This window comes from Marmota flaviventris, chromosome 5 (genome assembly GCF_047511675.1).
Source record: "Marmota flaviventris isolate mMarFla1 chromosome 5, mMarFla1.hap1, whole genome shotgun sequence".
Classification (NCBI taxonomy): domain Eukaryota; kingdom Metazoa; phylum Chordata; class Mammalia; order Rodentia; family Sciuridae; genus Marmota; species Marmota flaviventris.
In genome coordinates this window covers 146,131,422-146,151,994 of record NC_092502.1, presented here as the reverse complement: position 1 = coordinate 146,151,994, position 20,573 = coordinate 146,131,422, and the positions used below count along the sequence as shown (strand labels likewise).

General features: G+C 37.2%; 2 protein-coding genes across 4 annotated transcripts in view; both read left to right on the top strand.

Moving 5' to 3' along the window:
• The window catches only part of Ranbp3l (RAN binding protein 3 like), a 180,254-nt gene extending 172,000 nt beyond the window's left edge, over positions 1-8,254 (top strand). Inside the window, exons 14-17 of one of the 2 annotated variants that reach the window (XM_027936216.2) lie at positions 252-372; positions 2,601-2,743; positions 5,942-6,134; positions 7,999-8,254. In XM_027936216.2, the coding sequence (XP_027792017.2) occupies positions 252-372; positions 2,601-2,743; positions 5,942-6,134; positions 7,999-8,042 (501 nt within the window). In that variant the 3' untranslated portion in view covers positions 8,043-8,254. Of the gene's footprint in view, positions 1-251; positions 373-2,600; positions 2,744-3,382; positions 3,469-5,941; positions 6,135-7,998 lie in introns of those variants that run through there. The other variant, XM_071611889.1, reaches the window with a different exon arrangement.
• Positions 8,255-14,910: 6,656 nt separating this feature from the next.
• Positions 14,911-20,573, top strand: part of Nadk2 (NAD kinase 2, mitochondrial) — a 46,952-nt gene continuing 41,289 nt past the window's right edge. Inside the window, exon 1 of one of the 2 annotated variants that reach the window (XM_071612665.1) lies at positions 14,911-15,376. In XM_071612665.1, coding sequence (XP_071468766.1) covers positions 15,083-15,376 — 294 coding nt within the window. In that variant the 5' untranslated portion in view covers positions 14,911-15,082. The remainder of the gene's footprint in view (positions 15,377-20,573) is intronic. The other variant, XM_027936310.2, reaches the window with a different exon arrangement.

The window sequence follows — 20,573 nt, the reverse complement described above, 5'->3', positions numbered from 1 at the left end:
CAGGGGTGGAAATTATCAGATGGGGAACAAGGGTTGGGGTTCTTTTTTACTTTGTAAGGGGTTTTGTTATGGAGTTATATTTAAAAATTACATGTTTTTAAAAGTCAGATAAATTTCAAAAGGTGGTATATAAGTAATCAACAAAGGTTATTATGGTAAAAGATCAAATAGATATGAAAGTGTTATAAGCATAGGAAATAACTTACTTTGAAAAAATTTATATATTTGATTTTTTAAAAATTGTCATTTAGATCAACTGCAAGCTTTTTATATTCAACAAAACAACTCAATCCTGGATTGAAAGGGGCAGAGGAACTTTGAGACTGAATGACACAGCAAGCAGTGACTGTGGAACATTACAGTCAAGACTAAGTAAGGAATCACTTTGTAAAGCAAGCCATGATTTCTCAGGGTAAAATTTCTGACATAAGTACACATGACTTCCTAGAGATGTGTTATAAAACACACCAATAAATCAGACTTCCTGTCAGACTGCATGGGTTCCAGCTCTGGCTCCACCACCGACTAGCTGGTGACCTTGGGCAAGTTAACTTAACCTCTTTGCCCTAGCTGAATCAATTTAAAATGGGGATAACTATATTTCATGACTTTTTGGGATATTGTGAGAATACAGCAAGACAACTCCATATAAAGCACCTATGTCAGAGCCCCGGACACACCTAAATAGTCATATTATTATTAGAAGGAATATGATGCAAATAAGTTTGTGAAGTGAAAAGTTATTCAAAAAGAAAATACCTGTTCCATAATCTGTTCTTGGAATCCCAAACATGGCATGGGCTGGAGGGTCAGTTTCTAAGGAAACAGGTGTGTGGTTATTGACTCCTGCAAACAGAGCAATGATCAGAAGCTAACATCAAACTGAAAGATCCAAGAGATTTGGTGTGTTAGTCAGCTTTTCATTGTTCTGACAAAACACCTGAAATAAACAACTTAAAGGAAGAAAGATTTATTTTGGCTCATGGTTTTAGTCCATGGTCAACCAACTTCATTGCTTTGGGCCTGAGGTGAGACATAGCATCATCATGGCAGAGAGGCATGGTGGAGGAAGAGAGAGTGGAAGGGGTCAGATATAAGAAATACCCATGCCCTCAGTGATTTACTTCCTCCAACTAGGTCTCACCTTCTAGGGTTTCTATCATCTACCAGTAATGACATTAAATTATTACTCCATCAATAGATTAATCCACCGACGAGGCCAGAGCACTTGTGATCCAGTCACTTCCCAAGAGCCCCACCTCTGAACACTGTTGCACTGGGGACCAAGCCCTCAACCGATGAGCCTTTGGGGGACATTCCAGATCCAACTCATAATATTTGGCATCCAAAAGACACACTGAGCTTTGTTTAAAGGCCAAAACTAAAAGTGAGCACAGGAAGAGAGCCAGGCATAGTGAGTAGGCTTGCCAGTCAGTTTTGAGAGGCCAAAGCTTTTCAGGAGAATACTGACAGGAGATAGGTTCAGGGACATGTATATTTGTTGAGTTTCAAATATTGGGTTCAAGAAATGGATAAGGAATAGAATTCAGATTAAAAGAATAGGAACAGTGTTTTCAGTGACTGGCAAGTAGGTTTCTTTTTTTCTTTTTTTTGGGGGGGGGGTACAGGGATTGAACTCAAGGACACTTGACCACTGAGGCACACCCCCAATCCTATTTTGTATTTGATTTAGAGAAAGGGTCTCACTGAGTTGCTTAGTACCTCACTTTTGCTGAGGCTGGCTTTGAATTTGTGATCCTCCTGCCTCAGCCTCCTGAGCCACTGGAGTTACAGGTGTGTGCCATTGTGCCTGTCCTGACAAGCAGGTTTCTAAGTAACTCAATCAAATAATATTCCCAAGGCAGTATTAGTTGTTCTCTACTCTGGTTTAATTCAATTGCCCACCAAAAAACAAAACAAAAACAAACAAACAAACAACAACAAAAAAAAAAAAACAAAGAAAGAAACAAAACCCCCCAAACAATTTTTCTTTTTATTGTGCAGGTAATATATGTTCACTGTACAAAACAAAAAATGTGGATCCACGAAAAGAAAAAGAAATCACTTAAAGGCCTATCTTCCTGAGAGAACCTCTGAACAGTCCATTCTTGTGGACCTTGTTCTTTGGATACATATACGTATACACAGTTTGTGAAATTTGTGATTCATGCTGCCTTGGAACCTGACATTTTTTCAATGGTCTCCATGATTATCTTTCCATATCACTATATATTTCTGCAGTATTCTTAATGGATTCAAAATATGCTCTTGAAATGCTGCACTGTAATTTTCCCAATTCCACTTTTTGTATGCTTAAAGTTTTTGTTTCAGTTTTCTCCATTATAAACAATTCTTGGACAAATATTCTTTAAAATTTTAACCATTTTAAAATATAGTTATAGCATTTAAGCTAAAAAAAAGCTCTTCACCATAATAAAGCTCAAATATGGTTTGAAAACCAAGTTATAATCTAGTCAAATTATAACTTATTAGTGAAAATACTGTCTGACAAAAAACTACAATATTTAAAAAATGGTGAGTTTCCTGGAAGGCCAAGGAATCAAGAACTGTAATCTGATATATTCAACTTCCTATTATAGTTATGCGCAATCAAGGCAGTCTGAGGCTAATCCTCAACAGCAAACTCTGGGCTCAGATGAAAGTTCAAAGAGCAAATCGGAAAAATTTGCGAATAACGGCTACTAATTTAGAAGACAATAGCATCAAAGTATTTTTAATTCAGGTAAGTGACAAATTTCAGTGATGGAAGATTATCCTACTAATACATTAGTAGATCTCTGCAGTTCCTCTTTTGCTTTTCACTGGTATAACAATCTGTACTATTGGCAAAGAAATCAGCCATTTGTTAGTTATTTGTAGTTTAATATAATTTTATGTGGAGCTCAGAAATTAACATCAAAGTCTATAGTAATCATTTAGTACCTGTCAAAGACATTTGTATTGGGGTTGGGGTTGTGGCTCAGTGATAGAGCGCTTGCCTAGCATGCAAGAGGCACCGGGTTTGAACCTCAGCACCACATAAATGTAAAATAAAGATATTGTGTCCACCTAAAACTAAAAAATAAATATTTTTTTAAAAAGACATTTGTATCATATATGCCATCTAATCTACCTTTCCTTCCACTATTGAAATTGTGCCAAGTATCTTAATAAGTTACCAAAGTGATTATATTGTCAGCAATGGCTCCCAGGAAGAGGTTGGCAGAATCTGAAGCCTAATGTTAATACTGGAAGCTGAGATAACGAAGGCTTTGGGATCACTGGAAAGGAGCCAGTGAGAAATGGAAAAATACAGGGTTAGCAAGTTATAATAACCAATCCAACAGCAAATTCCAATTCTGAACATGAGTCAATCTCCAAGGTAACAGGATCGGAGCACAGTTTAGCTGTTCCTGGCAGGAAGAATGCTTGACCTCAAATACAAGATCCAGACACAAGAAAGCTGCCAAGAAGAAAGCCCCTCTCCTCTTGGGAAAAAAAGCTGGGTTTCCCTGGTGGGCTGAGACCCAGAATACTGGGGAATACTGAATACTCAAAGGATTTAGGCAGATGGAAATAACACAAGTAAATGGGCTTCCATAAAATAATGGAGCAAAAAGTTTGTGCCCAGTGATTAAAAACAAAGCCAAAAAACCCCAAAGGTTTTGAATTTAACTATAAATAAGAGTATTGTCAGGTGCAAGTAATGTTGTGTATTAAAATGTTAGAATGAGATGATGTTCGAACCCTGTTTGCCATTCAGGAAGATACTATTTTATACTCTGCCAGGCCAGACTCCCTTGTTTTGAATGAGAAAAGTAGTGTGCCCCAAACTGAGACTGATAAGACTCTGCTGCTCAATACCTAACCCATGCTGACTTTTTAAATTGTAGGATGTTTATTAGAGATAAGCAAACCACATATAATAAAAATCACTCAAAATTCCAACCTCAGAGATGAGGATTATTATTTTTAATTTATTTTTTGTTTTCAGAGATGATGATTATTAGTAACACTTTGGTTTATATTTACATTGATTGAGCATACCTGATTTGAAAATTTGAAATCCAAATGTTCCTAATACCCCAAACATTGAGCCACATAGATTGCCATATATAGAAAATTCCATACCTGATCTCATGTGATGGGTCCCAATCAAAACATAGGCACATTAAAAATATTGTAATAAAACTGCCTCCTACTATGTGTGAAGGTGTAGGTGAAACATAAATTTCATGTTTAGACTTGGATTCCATTCCAAAGATGTCTTTTATTATGTAAATGCAAGTATTCCAAAATTTGAAAAAAATCCAACTATGTGTATATACATATGTGCCATACTGTATATTGTAAGACTTCCAGGCAAGTTACTTAGACTTCTTTACCCTTACTTACTCATGTGCAAAATAAAGGAAATGATAAAGGACTTTATAAAACTGCTTGAGAAAAATTAATAGCAAAAATGATTATGAAAAACACATTTGTGATTTTTCACTCATCAATGTAAATGAGCGTTTTTATACTATTAAATAGTTGTATGCTGTCCAAAAATTATTTAGTAGATGTAACAGTTTGATTCTATTATGTGTCATAAATGATTACATTAATCCCAGTGACCTGAATGATAAAAACCTGGGATTCAAGTTTCAGCATTCTGCTGAGTAGCTGTAACTCAGACAAGTCCTTTTACCTTTCTGAGCCACAGTTTCCTCATTTGTAAGGAGAAAAGGAAATAAGTAGATACTGAATATCTTTAATACCTGCTTTTGCTAATATAATGGAATAAACAATGAACCCTCTGATATTATTGTAAAAATTAAATAAAGAAGAATAGTGTTAATATTGTACAATGTTATTGTTACCATTATTTTAATATTGATTAAAAAATTAAAAGAAGCATAGAAAAGTACTGGAAAGCAAGAACTGCTGATGTGTTTACTGTAAATATCATAGATTGTTTTCATGAACTTTGCTTTTTCGTCAAGCTATGTGGTGTGGAGAAATGTCTAAGCAAAGTGATGGAAAGAAAATGAAAGTCTTTTTTTTTCCCCCTTAAAACAGTGGAAGAAGAATGGCCTTAGCAGACTTCAATTCAAACAGAAATCTTAAATGACAGTATTTTACTTTCTCAATTTACTTTTCTATTTTTTTTGTGCAGTGCTGGGAATTGAACCTGGGGCCTTATGCATGCTAGGCAAGAGCTCTACAACTGAGCCATATGCCAGGCCCCTACTTTCTCATTTTAAAATGTATAAATTGGTAGATGAATGGATAAAAAAATGTGGCATATATACACAATGACATATTACTCAGCAATAAAAGAATAAGATCATGGCGTTTGCAGGTAAATGGATGGAGTTTGAGAATATAACGTTAAGTGAAGTTAGCCAATCCCAAAAAACCAAATGCCAAATGTTTTCTTGGATATAAGGAGGCTGATTCATAGTGGGATAGAGAGAGGGAGCATGGGAGGAATAGACAAACTCTAGATAGGGCAGAAGGGTTGGAGAAGAAGGGGGTGGGCATGGGATAATTAATGATGGTGGAATGTGATGATCATTATTATCCAAAGTACAGGTATGAAGACATGAATTGGTGTGAATATACTATGTATACAACCAGAGATATGAAAAATTGTGCTCTATATGTGTAACAAGAATTATAATGCATTCTGCTGTCATATATAAATAAAAAAGTTACATAAAAAAAGAAAAAAATGTACAAATTGGAACCTATTATTAAATTATTCACTTTAGGATGCAATTTGGTTCAAAATTAATTGGCTTTTTATTCCTTAATTTGTAGGATTGTTTGCATTTATTTACATTCTCTATTTATGCCATACAATTTCCTCCTTATTAGTAGGGAAAATTAAAAATCTATCAAATGTAGCTAACATTAGTATGTGATTTGTATTATTAACTTAATGTTCCTAATGCAGGCTAGTGTCAAAGATACAGGATTTCTGTATGCAGCCATACATCATCGTCTTGTTGCACTTCGAAGCTTTGATAAGCTTCAGAAAGATGTCAATCAATTTGAAAGTCAGTCAGAAACAGTCCTTCAACAATTAAGCTGTGAAAGCTGTGATGAGGATGAGGATGATTTCACCCAAGTTACTAAAAGTGGATCAGGTAAATAACTTACATTTTGATTAAAAAAGAGATTTAAAAGAAAGAGTTTGAAAAGGAAATATGAAGCACAATCCCTAGATAGTAAATAGACTTAAAAAAGAAAAACAAACTGATCTGTTAAAGTGGGTTTTCGTTAGAGCCCTGGCTATTTGGATTCTAGGAACGGGTTGGAAAATTCCTGTCCTCTGTATGTCGTCTTCATTAGGATTTTACCAAGCCAGCCTCACTGTGACTCATGCATGTCACTTGCTTACACATTGTACCCAAACTATATTTTCATTGGGTATGGTGGCCCATGCCTGTAATCCCAGAGGCTCAGGAGGTTGAAGCAGTAGTATTGCAAGTTCACGGCCAGCCTCAGCAACTTAGCAAGGTTGTAACCAATTTATAGAGACCTTGTTTCAAAATAAAAAATAAAAAAGGGCTGGGAATGTAGCTCAGTTGTAAAGCACCTCTGGGTTCAATCCCCAGTACCAGAAAACAAAAACAAAAGAAAAAGGAGAAGGAGAAGAAGCAGAAGCAGCAGCAACCACAATATTTTCAATTTTTAAGTATTTATGTTGCTACCTGGAAACTAACCACTTATTCATATTTCTCTTCATTTGTTCTCATTCTCTTATCAACTATCATAGGGGAAATTATAAATACACATAACAGGGCCATGAGGTAAATCTGGCTTCAAACCCTGAAAATCCTGTTTATTTTCCTTTTGAAATTTGGCTACTTGTAAAGATAACTAGGTTGCACATAATCAATCTTCAAGTCTTCCTTTGCCTAGGGTAAAAAAACCCCTTCTATTTCTTCTATTGTGCCAGGATCCACCAATAAACTAAGGTCAAAGTGCAGGCAGCAGTAAATAGATTTTTAGGTTTTGTTTCAGTGCTTGTCTTTATGTGTGTATTTAAAAGTAAAATTCATCAATTTTAGAAGACACATTGCCAAAGAACAGTAAGCTTGACTTTGTTATATGCATATATAACGTATAATATTTCATTCTAATAAGTTATCCAAGAATTTTCAGTCATAGTTTCACTTAGCCCTGAATTCTCTTTTATGGGGGAATGAGTAATATAATTACAAAGATATTGTAGTAATAAGCATTTTAAGACTTTTAATAATTTTTAAATCTTAAAGTTGTCTAATAATATATAACAATACTTTCTCAAAGAATGCATGTAGAACTGGATAAAAAAAACTTTTTTTTCCTAACTTTAAACATAAATACAAAGAAAAATACATAAAACATGCAATCAGGATGATAGTCTTTTTGACTCAATGAGCCAGAGAACTAAGTGATACAAATTTTTGCTACTTTTAACAAATCTATAAAACAAATGGTTTAATATTGTCTGAAATATATGCATGAATAAATGGGATGGTCTTTTATTAAAAAAATGTCAATTTGAAATAGGTATTCGTGGCAAAATTCTCTGTCAAACAATGAGACCTATTTTTGATATTTATATTCTATCTCAGGAAAGGGTGGCATGTAACTAACTTAATGCAAAACAATGGAAATAATGTGAAGCAAATGTCAATCAGATGAACTTCCCTTCTTTTGCCATTATTTCCCCTTTTTCACTGTCTTCTCCAGAAGGCACTGCAAACAAATGCTAAAATGTTATGGAAGTTATAGAAAGCCTAATTTTTTGGACTTTGTTGCCATGAATTAAGGAATATTTTTAATGATCTGAAAATATCATATTTGAAATTATTAGCAACATTTCTAAATGTTACTCACAAAACAGATCTGTATTTTTAAAATTTCCTTATCAGTGAGCATATTCATGTTTAGTTGCATTCAATAATAAATCTGGTCTAAATATAACATTGTATAATAAAATATTTCAAATTTATATCACAGATCCTTCTAGGTGGACCAACAGACAGTCGGTTGCCTGTTCATGAGTACTACCTACCATAAATATGACAACATCTATAAAACAATTGGTCATCCTCCTGAAAATACCAAACCATCTTAAATAAGAAGATCCTATTCATTCCTTGAAGAGTTTTTACAGAAAAGTTTAAGAAATATAATTTACTGCAATTACAAATGTCTCTTATGTTTTACATTTTATATTTTGATTATTGTGGAGAAAATGACAGAACTTAAGAAATAAATGGACTTCAGAAGTTCAAAATTTATTGTCTTTGAGAAAGTTAATTTAGACTAGGATTGGATAGCTACTTTGGACTACTCATCACATTGATGGATATCATACTTAAAGTTGTAAATTGTTAGATTCGATAAATAACTAACTAAAATATTTATTTTTTCAGACATACATTGTCTGGCCATAAAACAAATATTTTACTAAATTTCCAGTCTCATTTCTTTAAAAAATATTATAATTGCAAAACATTTCATTAAATCATGTTTATCTTCTGGGAAATGTATATTTTCACTTGGCATTTGGATTCCCTAACAATATAAGCTTCTACATTCAAGCATGAATTCCTTTGCAGAAAGTTTCTGTTCTCGAACTTGTATCCATTGCATCTTGTATATGCTTGACTCTTGGTCAGCACATGATAGTTGTTGAATGAATGAACAAACTATAATAAGTTATCTATATATCAAAAAAGCAAGTATACAAAAAGCCAAAAAATTTTAACTTGTTCTTTGCTTTATTTATGTAATTAAATTGTCATTAATATTCCAGTCGGTGTGGCGTATTAAGACATTTTTAAAATGAATGTACCACATGTAGTCAAATGAGTCTTTCTCCTAAATTCCATTATTATGGTAGACTACAGAAATTCAAACAATTGTGCAACAGAATTTTGGTGCTTTTCTTTGGGATTTGTTTCAGAGATAGTTTATGCACCATACAAGAAAATTAGTACTTAAGCCATATTTCATTTTCAGTACAGTTTGATTACCCTAGGGCTTTAAAATTACTTTTGATGAGGATCCCTAAACAATTCCCCTATTAGAGGACAAAGATTCACAATTACAAAATGATTTCTGAAAATGTTTTGAATGATGACAATATAACTGGAATAAGGTTATAACTTCACAAAGTTCTACATTGAAGACCAATGTTCATTTAGAAATATTCATGTGAGAAGGAAAGTTGCATTACTTTATTACCTTTTATAGTAATAAAAGCAATCTCTCTCTATATATATAATCTATCTAATCAATATTAAATTTAACCTTAGCTAATGCCTGAAAGGTTAGCATATGAAAGTGGAATTAACTACTTTAAAGACTATGATTTGGTGAATATGTTAATTATTTAAAGTTTTGCTCTTTACCCAGGACTAAGTAACTATAACTTAGTATAGCTACTCAGAGAGGTCAGTTCATTCTTCCATTCTTAGTGCATAAAATCCTTTACTTAAAAACAGTGGCTCAGAAAATGAAAGTTAATGTGGAAAGGAAGAAAGGAAAGGTAGAGAGAAGAAAATAAATCTTTGAAGAGAAGGATATAAATAATTAAAAACAGGTATTTAGACTTTCTCTAGACCTCTACCCTGCCTCCCCTCCCCACTCCAGAAGAGTGATTCTGATGTAGCATACACTCAGTGGAGTCTCACTAGAAACACAACATAAACAGGGAGACATTTGAAGAAGATATTGAAGTATTGGTTCTCTTTTCTCATAAGATCTTAGCTATGTGGGGATATTGTGATTACAGTATAACTGTTAAAGTGAAGTACAGAACAGAAATCTTCTTCATCTTCCTGATGTGATCATTTTTGTCCCTATGCTAATGTGGATATGAAGCAATATTTTATAAATACCCCAAACATTTCAATATAAGTTTAATGAATTCTATCATTTTCTTTGGATTTCTCTGCATATATCAAAGGGAAAAAAAAGACCATCTAATTTGTGCTCTATGTAGAAATACCAGTGCAAGAGAACCAAACTAGGATTAGAATATCAGGAAGGCATAGAGAGAAGATGTGAAGGTGTCTGGACAATGAATATAGAGGGACAGCAGGAATGATGTTTAGCTCATGATCTTCTCAACCCATTTCAATGACAGAAATAAAAAATTTATAGCTTTCCCTTGTCTTATGTTGCATCTAGCCATCTTCTTTTGGCTTTCTATGTTCTTTGACCCTCTTTAATGCGAAGAGATCAATTTTACAATGGTATTCACTTTCATAAGTTACTTAGCTATGTGACTTCAAAGCCTACATTTTCGATTTTCACAGAGGTTGTTTATATTAAAATTTACTTAACTAGAATAAAATATATTAGTTATCTATGTATAAATCTTATATTAAGATAATTTAAATCTTATCTTTCAATAGGATTTTACCCCAATCTTGAAGCTTAATTATGGGCTGTTAAAATGTTTTTTCTTGAAACAATTATTATTTTACATTTGTTACTATGGAAGCAAGAATACTTAGTCCCCAGGGGAAAACATCCTATAAAAGTCTCAAAGAATGCAAATGTCATAAAAGAGAGGTATATATCTTCATCCTTTCTCCATATTTTTATTGGTGCATTATAATTATACATAGTAGTGGGATCTGTTGTTACATATTTGTACATGCACATGATATCACAATATAATTTGGTTCAATACATTCCCCAGTATTTCCCCCTCTCTCTCCTCCTCCCTTTCCCTGGTCCCTTTCCTCTACTAGTCTTCCTTGATTATGAAAATTGAAGGCTGTCTTTTGTAGAGTCAGCTATATATGAAATGAGATGGACAGTTTCTAGGAATTGGGAAAGATACATCTTATGATCTCTGTAAATCTTTAAATTATGAATATCACAATGATATATAATATTTTCCCCCCAAAAAACTTTGAGAACAATTAAACTTGCTTAAAATGTGGTTATCACTTGGCTGGCTAGGCTCATTTACCAGAAAAATATACCAACCTTACCATTGATGAAGTTCAAGTTTGAAACTCTCATTCACTAGAAAAACTCACCAGCTTCATCATAGATGGGTTCAAATTTGAAACTCAATAATATTACAGTGGTTTTCTGTATCAGGGATTGAACTCAGGGGCACTCAACCACTGAGCTATACTGGCAGCCCTTTTTATTTTTTATTTTGAGATATTAAGTTGTTTAGGCGCTTGCTAAGTTACTAAGGCTGGCTTTGAACTTGCCCTCCTCCTGCCTCAGAGTCCTGAGTGACTGGGATTATAGGCATTTGCCACTGTACCCAGTAATTTTTTTTAGTTATTTGAGCGTATGTGAAACTGATATTAGATCCATGAATGAATGTCAGAAATCTCCCCCCAACCCCAATAGTCAGATTATAATTATAGTATTAGTTAATTTTTGACTTCAGAGTTGGAGTTAACATGAATATATTTAAAATTTCTATGATATTCACTAACTTTGGCATTGGAGGAATTATTGAAATGACTGGTGAATGTTTAGCTTCTATGGATTTGATGATATAGTTTTCTAACAACCAGAGTATTACTAAGATTTCTTAATTTCTACCAATCAAGTGGATATAAAACACTATTTCCTTGTGACCTTAATTTGTATTTTCCATTAAATATCTTTCCAGGTATTTATTCACTGCTGTGTTCCTCCTAAGAAATTACTCTTCATAATTTTTGCAAAGCTAAAAATTGTCATTTTCTCTTTTTGTTGTTTCCTAACATATACACGATAAAAGCCAAATTCCTATGTATGAATATAACACTTTCCAGGTCTTTACTCCATCTTTAGCTTGAATCCCAGTGTTGCTTATCCCTCTCTAAATTCTCTAGGAATTAAGAAATGCTATTTCATTACTTGTATGCTTCTGCTTATATTATTTCTTTTTGCAAAATTCCTTTCTCACTCTTGATACCAATGCTTCACTCATTCTTTAGAACTTAGCTCCTGGTATTTCCAGAATGCTTTCTCTAATTCTTCTTAGGCTGAATTAAGACGTATTCCTCCAAATTCCTAAAGCACTATGTGGGTAACTCTCTTATTACATAGATTTTAGGATACTCAAGGGGAAGGATTCTTTAGCACTTACCAAGAGATTTCTACTGGTAGGTGTTGTATATATAAAACTCAAAAGAGATATTATCTGATAGGAAGCTAAGAAAGAGGATTTGAAGCCCAAGAGAAAATACTGGCTAAAGTTGTTGGAGTAGATGAAGTCAGGAAAGGGAAAAGGGGTAAATATTTGCCAATGTTTACTTTTTAATGGACACAGGGCTAGGTATTTGTGCATGTATCTACAACTTTCTGAGGTAGCTATTATGTTTCATAAATGAAGAAGTAAGCCCAGAAAAGTTAAACAACCAGTTCAAAGTTCACAAAGCTAATAAATGTTAAAGCTGGGATTTGAACCAAAGTCTTTCAAGGCCTGAGCTCTTTTCATTGCACAACACTGGAGTTCACTCAGGAGTGGAGGGGGCTAGCAAGGGAATGTGAGAAAGAGGGAGAAAAGAAACAAGGACAGAAGATAGACTGTGGAGATGGGTTTAGGAAAAATTCAAAAAGGGAAAAGAGATGGAAGAAATACCATTAGGGACTGATATACAGGGAGACATAATAAAAGACCAGAGAAAAACTGATAACCATTTCAAATTCTGCAAAAAGATCAAGTAATTTAAGGACTGGAAAATGTCTTGAGTTCAGTCACATCATTTGGTAACCTTTGAAATGGCAGTAATTAGTGAAGTAGTGGGACTCTTGATCATAACCAGTTGAGGGCTGAAAAATAGGCAGGGATGTGGCAATGACTGATGAGGAGATACTCTTCCAAAAATCTTTGCTGCAGCAACAGGAACATAGGAAATAAGTAAAAACTAGGGCTTATAAGCTTCTTTCTTTAAAATTTTAATGTTGTAATAGACATGAGCATGTTTAAGTACTGAAGGGGAAAATCCAGTAAGGAGGGAGAACTCAAGATACATGGGAGAGGATAACTTAAGGAAAGAGTTTTCAAGGAGAAGGGACCCAACATAATAACGGACAAAGGGACATCCTGAGAAGATGTCAATGTATATTACACTTGTAGCGTCAAATGGAAGAGGATCAAAAATGTCTTTATTTGTGAAGTGGAAAAGAAAGAGTTCTGAAATTCACGTATGCCCAACAAAACTCATAACTTTGATCTTAAACAGGTTCTCCTACTTCATTTTTTTGTCAAATGGATTAACTAACATTCACCCGGGCTTCAAAATTCAGTGTCATCTGTGATTTCTCTCTTCCTAATAGCTAATGAATTATGATGTGTTAGAATAGGAAGGATCCTGAGGATATCCAAGTTACAGGTAAGTTACCTGCCACAGAAGTTAATAAGTTATTTTAAGGTTGTTAAAGTCCTAATGGGAAGGAGTCAGTGACAAAAATTTTAGAAGTAAACACCTATCAGACTAAATTATTTACGTTCCCAGCCTAATATGCTACCTGACACACAGGAGGCACAGGAAAAATACAATGAACCAGTTAATGCGTGCCAGTGCTGGTGGCTAGCTCAGAAATACAAGATTCACTGAGTCAATGTGAGCTTGGTAGAACCTTATAATCACCACTTTAATCTCAGTTTACAGTGGAGGAATTTGAGGCCCAGGAAGTATAACCTGCCCAAAGTCAAAAGGTATTTACTGGGTAGTCTGAGGGCTACAAAGTGTAGAAAGAAAGTGTCAAAGCAAGAAGATCTACTGAGCAGAAGGTATGGAACACTAGGATGCCCCTAACACTTGATTCTTTCCTTAGAATATGGATTCTTTCCTTAGAATATGTCCTTTCCCTTCTACTCCTTTTTTTTTTTTTTTTTTTTTTTTTTTTTTAGTGCTAGGGATTGAACCCAGGGCCTTAATGCATGTGAGGCAAGCACTCTACCAGCTGAGCTGTATCCACAGCCCTCCCATTACTCCCATTAACCTGGGTCTTTATCTTTCCCCCTGTAACTATTCCAACAGCCTCCTGCCCTCCCCTGGCATCCCTGTCTATTCAACATTCCAAAGCCAGATCAATAGTCAACAAACATTGCTTTCAACTCTTTTTCAGTTAGAAGCTTTCAAAGCCTACAGGATAAAGTCCAACTTACTGTTAACCCTTCATTCTTGTCCCATCTAGTTTTTCAACCCTCTCTCCTCATCTAGACATGCTCCAGACGGCCTGATGCCTCTACCTCTACCTCCAAGTTCCTCTGAGGGTGCGACCTTTCTCTCCCCTGGCTGATGGCTCTGGTGGCCAGCAGGGCAGGCAGAGGGCCCCACGCTTAGGACTCCAAGCCCGGCTTAATGCTCTTAAGTCCTCTTGACAGCCGTTATGCCTTCTGAACTAAAGGCTCGGCATCTTCCTTTTACACTACAGCCCGCCGCAAATTGTCAGCTGGCCCTGGGTTGGATACTTCAGCTATCCAACAAGCAATGGTTACAATGCACCGAGGGCGTAGGGTCTACTGGGATCAGCATAAGGAAAGAACCACAACAAAACCGAGCCTGCTTTCCCGCCAGGCGCTTAAAACCCCGCCAGCAGCCCCCTTGCCGCCTCAGACCGGTTCCAGCTGGATTTCTGGAGACAGCTCGAACGCCAAATAGAATTCCCCCCCTTTTCCCGGCCCCGACCAATCTTCGCAGCCCCTCGGGCGCTGACACCGCAGCGGGCTCTGATTGGCTGACAGAGTAAGCCTGGGGTGGGCGAAGAGCGACGGTAGGAAAGGGGGCGTGGCGGGAGGGAAGGCCGCGGGAGAAGAGGTGACTGCGCAGGCGTCAATGGAAACGGATAAACAAACAAAACCCACCATCCTTGGGCCTCCCGCTCTTCCCCGCCCACCTGTCCCCGGCGCGGACTCACCCTCCTCCCAGTCGCGCCGCTTTCCCCGCCCGCGGCAACGTCTGGGCACGTCCCCCTCGCGGCGCGGGCCACGCACGTCCCCGCGCTTAACCTCTGCCAGTCCGGCGCTAAGTTAAAGGCCGGGACGGTGCGGTCTGCGCGCACTCCTGGAGGCGGGGTGCGCAGGCAGGAGCCCGAGCCTGCAGCCGCGGCCGGGCAGACGATGACTTGCTACCGGGGCTTCCTGCTGGGCAGCTGTTGTCGCGTGGCGGGCGGCCGGGCGGCGCTGCGTGGGTCAGGCGCGGGAGGCCCTGCCGCGCGGCCCCGGCTTGGCGGTGACGGCGACCGGAGGCACCTAGGGCACGGGCAGCCGCGCGAGCTGGCGGGCTGTGGCAGCCGTCCGGAAGGCGGCTTCCGCCCCTCGCGGGTGGTGGTGGTGGCCAAAACCACCCGGTACGAGTTCGAGCAGCAGCGGTACCGCTACGCGGAGCTCTCGGAAGAGGACCTGAAGCAGCTGGTGGGTCGCCGCGGCCCCCGCCGTTTTGACTCTTACCAGCCCCAAGTCGCTCCCTGGCTGGGCCGGGGCTTTGGTGGGTGGCTGCGTCCCTTCGGGGGGGGGGGTGGGGAACAACTTGGGACGACTTTTCTTCCCAGGGCACCCCTGGCGCCCCGCGTGCCTCTCGCTGTCCTTTACTCCCTCTGGCTTCGCCTGTGAACTCCCTTCGCGCGCGCGTGTGGGGCTTGGATGGGATGGGCGAGGGGACGGGTCCGGGTGAGCGCAGAGACCTCCAGGCAGGGGGGCCGAGGCTGCCTTATTTTGGGAAAAGGGGCTACTGTGTGGCTCCGTAGAGAGAGGCTTGGGGGTTCACTTGTGCTCTCTCCACCGCTGCTGTCATCCCCTTGAGGTGAAAAGCAACTCCAGCCCCCAGAAAGGTAGGTGGGTGGGTTGCTTGAGATCCGGGCGCCCTGGAAACAGCTCCCGAAGCCGCTGCGAGAAAGTGGGCCTCTGAGAGCCTTAGTGGGCTGCGGAAAAGAGGGCGAAGGTACTGCGGACACACCCCCTTTTACTTTGCCAGACCGTCCGGGCCTGGGACACTCCGGGAAAGCCCGCTTTTAACATGCTGGAATGGTGGCTGTTAGACAGGGGTCTTAGTTTGTTTTCAAAGCACGGGTGTCTGGTGTTGGGAAGGGCAAAGGAGGAGATTAAACTTGAATATATGTTTTTAAGTGGAAAAGTTAGAAAGTAAAAGGAGCAAGTAGCTCGGGTAACATGTGAAATAAAAAAGCCCATGTCTCTAATGTCATGCCTCCACAGTAGACTATATTTAGTATATTAATATCTTTACGAAGTATATAAATACAAGGGGTAGAACACTGCGTTGGACACTGCCACCTCCCCCCCCCCCCCGCGCCACCGGCCTTTTGAAAATTTTTGATTCCATGTCCGTATTCACCAGCTTTTGGAAATGGAGAGTGACTCATACTGCTAAGACCAATATGTCCTGAAAAATCTTTTAGAGATCTGTGCATCAAAGGCTTTGAAACTAACTGCATTTAATTGTTATGAGTTTAATACTCTAGTAGGCCGCCTGTTCTAAACACCTGGTTTTCTTTGTAATCTTCAGCATAGTCATTTTGTAGACATCAAAATGCAACTGTGAATCTTTGCTTAAGTACTAAATCTTCTTGGATGGGTTAATCCAAGAGGGCTCCTTCATTCACCTGATGGAAATTTAGGGGCAGATTTATTTTCTAAGCGTTTGAAGGTAGCAGTTTATATAAAACACCTGGAGCATTTAAAGAATAAAATCAACAGTGAAGAGGAGACTAGGGTAGTTGAGCTTGTGTTAAGAGATTGAAATTGGGGTGAGGTAGGGAATGGTAAAGTCAGATGAAAGTACATTGTTTCTATTTTGGGAAAGGGGTGTGTCTTTTGGATTGTATGCCTAATTTAGCAAGGTTCACTTTTTAGAAACTTAAATGTCATGAATGCATAGTGTTTTAATACAATTTTTGTCCAAGTTAAAGTAGTACACTAAAACAACAACAACAACAATAACAAAACACCCCCAAAAGAAAGAATTGAAGTAGTACACTCAATGGGTATAATCAAACAGTGGGGGGTTGGGGGTCAGGAGCTCTGGGCTCTGCTTCTGTGTGGTTAACTTCCTATTTTTAACTTCTGGGTGAAAATGATACACTTTGCTTAGTATTTTCAGCTTTCAGTATTCTGTAGAAGAAATGCTAGTATTGGAGTAGATAGCCTTCAAGGTCCTTTCTAGTGCTAACATTTTTCAAGGCTTCAGGAAAATAGGCGGCATCTGAATTGGGATGAACTCTTGGACTTCTGAACAAGATTGCTACTAATAAAAACTATGTAGAGAAATCAGTTAAGTCTTTAAAAAGCAAACTACCAGTGTACCCTCTCTGAATGTGGAAATCGCTGATAGGTAAATATTTGTCTATTGCTAGGTAATTCTGTTTTGAAAAAGAAAGCTTTGAAGTATAACTAATGGACCATAAAATACAGTTTTGTAATCATCAGGCCGTGGAATAGTTTTTGTTGATGATGATGTTATAATTTTATTGGATTAGTTCCTAACTAATAATAAATTATTTTACATTTATATTAAGGCTAATATTCAACAATGCAGTAACATTAGATATAGCTCAGATCAGAGGTCAGGAACAGAACAGGCCAAAGAATACTGGGCTGTGTGAGATTAACATGGAATTCTTAATAGACACGATAAGAACATAAATGTTGTTTGCTGTATTGTTGGGGTGAATTGTTAAGATATATTAATTATGTGAATTGAATATTAAAGAAATGGCCAAATACTCTTCTGGCACGTGTCACAGTAACTTGATTCTGTATCAAAACATTCTCTTTTGTTGTTGTTGTTGTTTTTAATGTAAAATAGATCTCTATTAGGGTACTTGTTAAAATGCAAATGGCAGATGAAAGTCAGAGTGCCTGTGTACTTTTATACCCCAAGCCTCCTGGGTTTCTAACTTTGTAGAAATAAGCAATTAGAGGAAATATCTTTTTAGTTGATAAAAACCTGTAGAGAGAACAGGATTATGTCCTTCAAGCTGGGTTAAACTTTTGACTTTCAGTTACTCTTTTATACTGCTTTATATTTCTGAGTCTTGCTTTTCTGCCTATTGATTGAACAAATTTTTAGTCAAGGATTTTACCTCTCGTCTCATGACTTTGCAATAATCAATGAATCTATTACTACAATTTATTTGTGTTATGAGAGATGTAGATATTGGTAGATGTGAAACTTTTAATCAGGTTCCACAATAATCACAAATTATATCTTTAGATGAAACAGAACTAATTTGGAAAGGGTTTTGATACCAGAAACATATCTAATTGGCCAAAGAAAAAATTTGATTTAAATTTCTTTATTTTTTTTTTTGTAGTTGTGTATGGACAGCATGCCTTATTTTTTTATTTGTAAGCAGTGCTGAGGATTGAACCCAGTGCTCTGCCACTGAGCTACAGCCCCAGCCCATGTCTTTTTATATATATCGAATAAGGAATCAGTTTCATCAACTTCATTCTAAGTCTCATAATTTTAGAGGCAACTTTAATAGTTCCCCTTTTTAGTTTTAGGTTTTTAAATAAAATTAATAATGGAATAGAATAATTTCATTTAATAGCACCTCTATTATTGTATATAAATTATTCCTATTTATTGCCTTCTTAACTGATTTGGGAGGTGCAGTGCCTTGGATTTGTTTTCTTTGTTTCCTGAAAAAGATCATGCAGCTTAGGTTGTAGCTCTAAGGCAGATAATACTTTTGCCACATGGTATGCAGTAAGTGTATTGTATACAGTGTGAATATTTATCAAATTAAAGAACATCATTTGGAGTACTGCCAGACCCTTCTTTCTAACTGAAGCTTACTCCTCTCAAATCTTCTAGACCCAGGCACCAAAGTGGTCTATCTAAAACTGAACATCTGGTCACTTAGGTCTTCTGCTTACAACTCCTCAACAGCTCCATAACCTTTTGTCACCTAGGGAACTTGTTAAAGTGCAGATGTTTGAATGTTAGCCCACAAGATTTTGATTTGACTGGTGGAGAATTCCCAGACTTTGTTTCTCTGAACCACACCCTTAACATTTCTAATTCTTTGGCCTAATTCCCTGGTTCTGTGTTTTTTTAACCAGCTCCCCAGGTTTGTAAGTGGCTCCCTGCTCACACTTTGAGAAACACTGTTGTAGTTTCAACAATGATTCCTTCCTGGACTGGGGTGTCTGTCAGCCTCGTGAGCTTCATTTCTGATCACTTGTCTTGAATTTTATATTTTGGCAATTTTAAACAGTTTTAATTTCCATTAGATGTCATGCTGATATAATTTATTTATGGATCAGTAGCACATTAAAATGGCTCAAAATGTAAAAGATACAGAATATTATACAATAAAGACTTTCTTTTGTCATCTGTCATTCGGTTTTGGTCCCTGCAACTAACATCAGTTTCTTCTGTTTCCTTATAGAAATAGTCTGTATATACACATCAGCAGTGGAAACATTCTTTACCCCATCCCTTTTTACTCAGTGATAACATACTACTTAAATTACTCTTCACTTTTTTTAGCTTAATGGTATTTGTGGAGATTGGCATAAAGAACACTCTCATTCTTTAATAGTGTCTATTTCATGTTATTCCATTATGTGCACATTATTTAACACTGCAATTGATTTGACCTTCTATTAAATACATTCTTCAGTGAATAAAATTTGTGTTTATATGTGTGTAAATCAAGCTCTAAGATAAATACCTAAAAGTGGAATTGCTGAGTCAAAAGGCACAAGCATATGAAATTTTAGTAAGTATTGCCAAATTGCCTTAAAAGATTATACCAGTTTACTTTAATCAGCAATGTGTGAGGGTACCTGTGTTTTCATAAACTGTTTATCAAATTTTGGAATCTTTACTAACCCAGTAGGTGAAAAATGATATTTTAGGGAGATTTGATTTGCATCTCTCAGTGTCTTTTCCTTTGAAGCTCCCTTTGTGTTGAATGCTATTCTCCAACCTCTATCTAATTCCTGTTGTGAGCTAAGTCTCAGACATTTCTTTCTCAGGAAACCTTGTTAGCCAGTTTGTGTCCCTGTTTCTCTCTGCTACCAAGGTTGGGTTAGGTATTCTTCATTATATTTTCTTAGTATTTATTTGTGATTATTTTCTTCTCAACTGTAAATGGATTTCTGGACTAGAACTCTATCTTATCATCCTCTTTGATTCCTGCCCCCCTCTCTTCCTAGAAAGGGTGGTGAATGTTTGTGATGTTCTTTAATTTTAATTTTTTTCTCCTTGAGGCTGTGGACCAACTTTGTTCCTTTCCAGGGCCTTATTACCAGCTGTGGGTCTTTCAGATGTTAGTTACTAAAAGCTTAAGGCAGAGGTTACCAACACTGGTTCTTTGAAAGGGGTCAGGTTAAATATATTTGAGAAACATCAGTCTAAAGAAAGGTTGATTTTTGTTTGACCACAGGATTTTTTGGGGGGGTTGGGGGGTTGGGCAGAAAACAAAATTCTGTGGAACACAACTTAGAAAATAGAGGCTTACGGTAAACACATTTTCATAAATATTTGCGAATAGGAGACTCATAAAGAAGTAGAAGGATTAAATATAACACTAGCTGAAATGCCACCACTCCAGAGCCATTAACTATTAGAGCTCTGATTTTC